Consider the following 5859-nt stretch of genomic DNA (forward strand, 5'->3'; position numbering starts at 1 on the left):
GGGGAGCAGCTGAGGACTCTAGATTCATAGACTAAGAAGAGAAGGACTAAGAGCTGGTGGCCAGGAGCAGACTTGTAGAATGTGCCCTTTGGAGATGTAAATTATTATATATGCCTGAGTGTTTTGTTTTGTTTTGTTTTGTTTTGTTTTTTAAAAAGCTAAAGTGGATAGAGAGAAATACTGTTAACTGATAGTACATGGAGGGGATTATAACCATTGTAATGAAAGAAGGTATATGATTTTTTTGAATGTAAAACTGATGATGTGCCCTGTAAACTTTCACTCAATCCAAAATAAAAACCTTAAATAAATAAATAAATCAGGGAAAAAAAAAAAGACCATTCTCTAATTTTTCAGCAGAAACAATGTAGACAAGAAAGCATATACAATGGGAAGACATATACAAAACTCTGAATGAAAAAACAAATTGCTAGCCAAGAATCACATACCCAGTGAAGCTGTCCCTCAAATATGACAGCGAAATTAGGGCAGAAATGAAAGGAATTTATAATGACCAGACCACTAAGGAATGCTCTTTGGACTTAGAACCAACAACAACAGCACAACAACCTGTGATCACCATACATGACAACACCACCTAGAACTCAATCCAGATACAGAAGTATTTAAAGTAAAACAAACCTACAAGACTGAAAATAGGGAACCGGAGACATCAATTTATAATGAAATCAACTACAAAGCAAAAAGAGGGAATTGTGTAGATACAGAACTTCCAAATGCCAAGGAAGTTGATTTCAAGATAAAACAGGCTGTTTTAAGCAGGGAAAAAAGAAATTACAGGTCAACCTCAGAGAATAATAATACACCTGCACATCAAAATAAAAAAAAAAGATGAAAATCAGAAAGATTTTATAAACATTAACACAACAGAAATGAAAATGAAAAGAAAACCCACAACAAAACGAACTCAGCATAGAAAATTATGTGGAACAAAGAACCCAACAGCATCACACAGAATAATGACAATAATCAATTCATCCCTGTTGATAATTACACTGAATTTAAATGTACCAATCAAGAGACATAGAGAGCAGAATGGGTGAGAAAATAGGATGCTGCAGTATGCTGTCTACAGGAGACATATCAGAAAGAATGATTAGACAAACAATGGAATACTACAAAAATATTGAAGAATAATGATGAATCTGCGAAACACCTCACAACATGGTTGTAACTGGAGGACATATTGAGTGAAATTTGTCACTCATAAAAGGACAAATATTGTATGGAACAAATATAAATGGTTAATAAAAAAAGGTTTTCTTGAAAAGGGGGGGGGGAAGGTCTTGTATAGCAGATTTGCCTAATGCAATACGTTGAGTTCTTGACTGCTACTTCCATGAGTGTTGATGGTTGATCAAACCCTAGTAGCTGTTACTGTAACAGAAAATCATACTATTCAATTTCCATGGAGACGGAACTGGTCGATTTTGATTAAATGAAATATGGGGCTTAAAAATTGGATAGCTGCTTAAAAATTGGGTTCTTTACTGAGCTATTTTTAGCAATGACATACAATAAGGTCCATACCAGCACAGTTTGCATTATCAGTTGCTGCATTAAAACTGACTGCAGCAACAGTACCATTTATTAAGAATTCAGGCTTCAAAACTGCTATCAGTTTATAGCAGTAAGGGTTAACATTAAGGAGCCAAGTACTCTAAGAAGATAGCAACTACCCCACAGAGTAAAAACTATTATTACCATTTGACAGGTGACAAAGTCAAGTACCACAAAATAATTAAGTTCACACAACTAATATATGGGGAGAGCAGAAATGTCATCCCAGAAAATTTGGCTCCAAAAGTTGTAAAGACAATAATGATGCGGATAAGGACAAACCAATCCATTACAGGTTACAACAAATTAAACATTCCCACTGTTACTAGCATTATATAACTGAGTCCTCAAAAAGCATAAAATTACAAACTGGTTGTTGAGTTATATGGAAGCAGAGAGGAAGGAACACGGCTATCTTTAATTTATGAGTGAAAGTTGTATAGAAAATGAAAAACTGTAAAACGTTTAGTAACAAACTAAGGATAGATGATGGAAGGAATGTGAATCAATAGCATTGAGTATTCTTAAAATTAGCAATTAAGAAGATCAGATGAAAAGGAAACTAACAGACTTTTCTGAGTGGAATCAAAGTGACACAAAGAGATGAAAGGAAGCATGCACATTATTTTAGATTATACTTGTTAAAGGTTTCAAAGGAGAAGCTACAGGTTCTGGTAGACTGGTTAATGGAAACTAGTGAGAATTTAAGAGACTGATAACAGATTAATTGAAAAATGGTAGAAGAGAAAATCATCTTAGCTGCAAGCAAATAAGATAATCATGAAGTCAAAGAACCTACAATCTACTGATGAAGTTAAGACTAAAGGTGAAGACAAATTCAAGAATATGTGCAGTAATCTTCATTGACACAAAGTATACAATATGAAGTAAAAAGGGTAAGCCTAGGGAAGACCAAAAAAAGAAGACATTACTTAACTGAGCATAAAATAATCACAACATAAATTGCATGATGGTGGAGTCTTTGTTCCACTGTTGTTGTTGTTGTTAAGTGCCATTGAGTCGGTTCCGACCCATAGCGACCCTGTACAGGGTTTCCGAGGGTGTAAATCTTTACGGGAGTAGAAAGCCTCATCTTTCTCCCGCAGAGCAGCTGGTAGTTTCGAACCGCTGACCTTAAGGTTCGCAGCCCAATTCGTAACCAATACGATAAAGACAGTCTCTCTGATAACCTGGTTCAAATTCTTTTACAAAGTTTTGCTTAGAAAGGATACAGGTAGGGAATGGGAGAGCTACTGTTACTGAAAATAGAAAAGTCTCAGAGTAAAATGATTTAAAGTCCATTAAAAATTAAATAAGTAAATGAACAAAAATATCATTGCTAGCTAGAGTTAATTTTGAGATTCATAACTCACAGACTGTTAGCAGCAGTATTTTCAATCCCCCTTGGTAGGTGTATGCTATCAAGTTGGTTCCAATTCACAGGAACCCTGGTCTAGGCTTTCCAAGGCTTACTCCAGGAGCAGAAAGTCTTACCTTTCTCTCGTGGAGCAGCTGGTAGATTTGAACTGCTGACCTTGCAGTTAGTAGCCCAACTTATAACCCACTATGCTAACAGTCTCCTTTTAAATTCCCTTTACAAACTCTAAAAGCAGAACAGAGTGTGATGCAAACCTATGGAAAGGCATGTTGTAGACAGTAGTTCTCAAATAGCAATTCTTTTGTGAAAAAAATGACTGATATATGAGCCTTATGGTGTGATACAAAAGCTATATACACTGAGATCAGACTCCAGGATTCTTAACAGTTGGGCTCATCATGCATCTTTAAAATAACTAAAATTATATCTAAGTCTTCACTTCAGAGATCACACTACATAAAAATTAACATAAATCCTTAATTCTTTACAGGTCTTTATTTTTTTATATGGCCTAGACTACCCTCCTCTTTTATAACCCAACAGATGCAAACTATTCCATGGCTGAGTGAAGAGCAAAAACTACTCTCTCAGAAGTGAAACATAATTAACATCTGTGAGTCAGATAGCAGAGCAATCATGCAGAGGGTGAAGTGTAATCACATCCCAGTGTTGAATGACTAATATGGGTTAGCTTGATGCTAGCTATGATTTCCCAGAGTAAGAGTGTCATATTCATATTACAGTTTCACATCTGCTGCAACAATATTCTGACTGGACTGGAGAACTGCACAATTCTATGGACACCAGACTCACTGCTATTGTAGTGACCCTAACTCAGCAATACAGGTTCTAACAGTTTACTGTGCTTGATAAGACCCTAACTCAGCAATACAGGTTCTAACAGTTTACTGTGCTTGATAAGACAACACTTAAAAACTCAGTGATTCCCCAAATGTAAAAATGAAATTTAGCTAAATCAAAGCAAAGAGTAATCTGATGAATTAATCCCTTATTCTAGAGCAACATTTCCTGAAAGATTCCCATGATACATTAAAATAAAAGGCTTTCATGGCCAGTGAGTTTCAAATGCCACAATGACCTTCTTGGGACATCACTATGAACATGAGCCTATTAGAGCTCTGAGAAATCCTAAAGTAAAAAAAAAAAACTGGTTATGTTTAATCCACACTTATTTGATCACAGACCCTGTTTTTATGTGTGGTTTTGGGGGTGTTGGTAATATGAAAAAAGTTTGGGAAATGCCATTCAAAGATCACCATGTATTTGTGTATTAATTTTTGCAAACAATTGAAACGTAGCAACATTCAGAGTACTAAAGAAAATGGTAGTACCTCAGGGTCAACAATTAGTTGAGAGCTTTATTTAGTGAAATGACATGCAAAGTAACATTTATTGTACGAGGGGGCTTCAAAAATTTCATGGAAAAATGGAATGATAACACAATAGAATTTTCCCACAAACATTTTGAAGGCCCTGCTCCTTGGAAACCCTATACAGGGTCGCTATGGGTCGGAATCCACTTGACGGCACTTAACGACAACAACACAAGTATAAAATGATACTAGAAATAAAAAATAAAAAGCCTATTTTATAGTAGTGTGCCACTTAGCACATAATTCTCAAAAATAAGTAAAAATCAATACTTGGAACTGACAGCAGCTTAAGTGCTTGATGAGATCACATCATAAATGTACTTATCATTTTGTACTTACTGTTTGCACTCATTCAAAAACCCATTTATCAGAAAACATCCAAAAGTCTATGACTTCAGGAGTTTACAACCTTAACCATAAACTTCCTTCATATAACTGACTGTTACAATTATCTACTGATACCACAATGGCACCTACTGAAGATTATTACAATACTTACCACATTACAAAAAGAATCCAAACCAATGCTATGCATACTTTAGTACATTCTGGATTAGACCAAGTAAAATTTAACAACAAGCTGAACAGCATTCTATAAAACAAAAACAAAAAGTCAGTTAGGCTACGTCTGTCTGCTTTTCTATGCTGTGGACTCATAGTGAGAAAGAAGATACTCTTGGAACATGATGACTGATCGAATCTGAACTCTGCATGTAGAATTTAGATACACTTACCTTAACAGAAGTTCTTTGGGTAACTTTTTGTTAATAAGGCCTTCATCATTGTTTGAGAAAACCTGAAAGAAAGAAAGACAAAAAGGAAATGGTTAAAATGTACTTCAATCAAAACAGAAAAACAAAAATATTGTTACATATTTTTCTAAACCAAACAGAAATACTGTCCTACAATAATAATTTCATGAAGTCACTATACTCCAATATTAAGGAATACAAAAATATTTTGGTATCTTATCACCATTTCATAAAAAGGGCAACACAGTTACTTCTGTGCTACACTGTATTGGAGGTTCTAGCCTGGGGAATTAGATAATAAAGGGAAATAAAAGGGTATCCATACTGGAATGGATGAAATAAAGTAATCTCTATTCTCAGATGGGGTCCTGGTGTCACGCTATAGAGTAAGAACTGGACTGCTAGCAACAAAGTTGGAAGTTCAAACCCACCAGCTGCTCCTTGAAAATCCTAGGCAGAGTTGCTATGATGACACTTAACAGCAAACAAAAATTCTCAAATGACATGATCTTGTATACAGAAAATACTAAGGGATTCATTTAAAATCTATTAGAACTAACCAAGGAGTTCAGAAATGTCAATATTACAAAAGTAAATTTCATTTCTATATACTAACAAAAAACAACTAAAATGAAATTGAGAAAAGAATTCCATTTATAATAGCACCAAAAGGAATAAAATACTTAGTAAATCCTATGTTCATGGATTGGAAGACTTAAAGTCTTAATACAACACTCCTCAAGGAACCCTTGTG

General features: G+C 34.9%; 1 protein-coding gene across 2 annotated transcripts in view; it reads right to left on the reverse strand.

Annotated features, from left to right (window-relative positions):
- Window positions 1-5859, reverse strand: part of FBXL2 (F-box and leucine-rich repeat protein 2) — a 238642-nt gene that overhangs the window by 161900 nt on the left and 70883 nt on the right. For both annotated transcript variants that reach the window (XM_006851578.1, XM_006851579.1), the window contains exon 2: window positions 5088-5149. In XM_006851578.1, coding sequence (XP_006851640.1) covers window positions 5088-5149 — 62 coding nt within the window. The remainder of the gene's footprint in view (window positions 1-5087; window positions 5150-5859) is intronic.

The sequence above is a fragment of the Chrysochloris asiatica genome, unplaced genomic scaffold (assembly GCF_000296735.1).
Source record: "Chrysochloris asiatica unplaced genomic scaffold, ChrAsi1.0 scaffold00030, whole genome shotgun sequence".
Lineage (NCBI taxonomy): Eukaryota > Metazoa > Chordata > Mammalia > Afrosoricida > Chrysochloridae > Chrysochloris > Chrysochloris asiatica.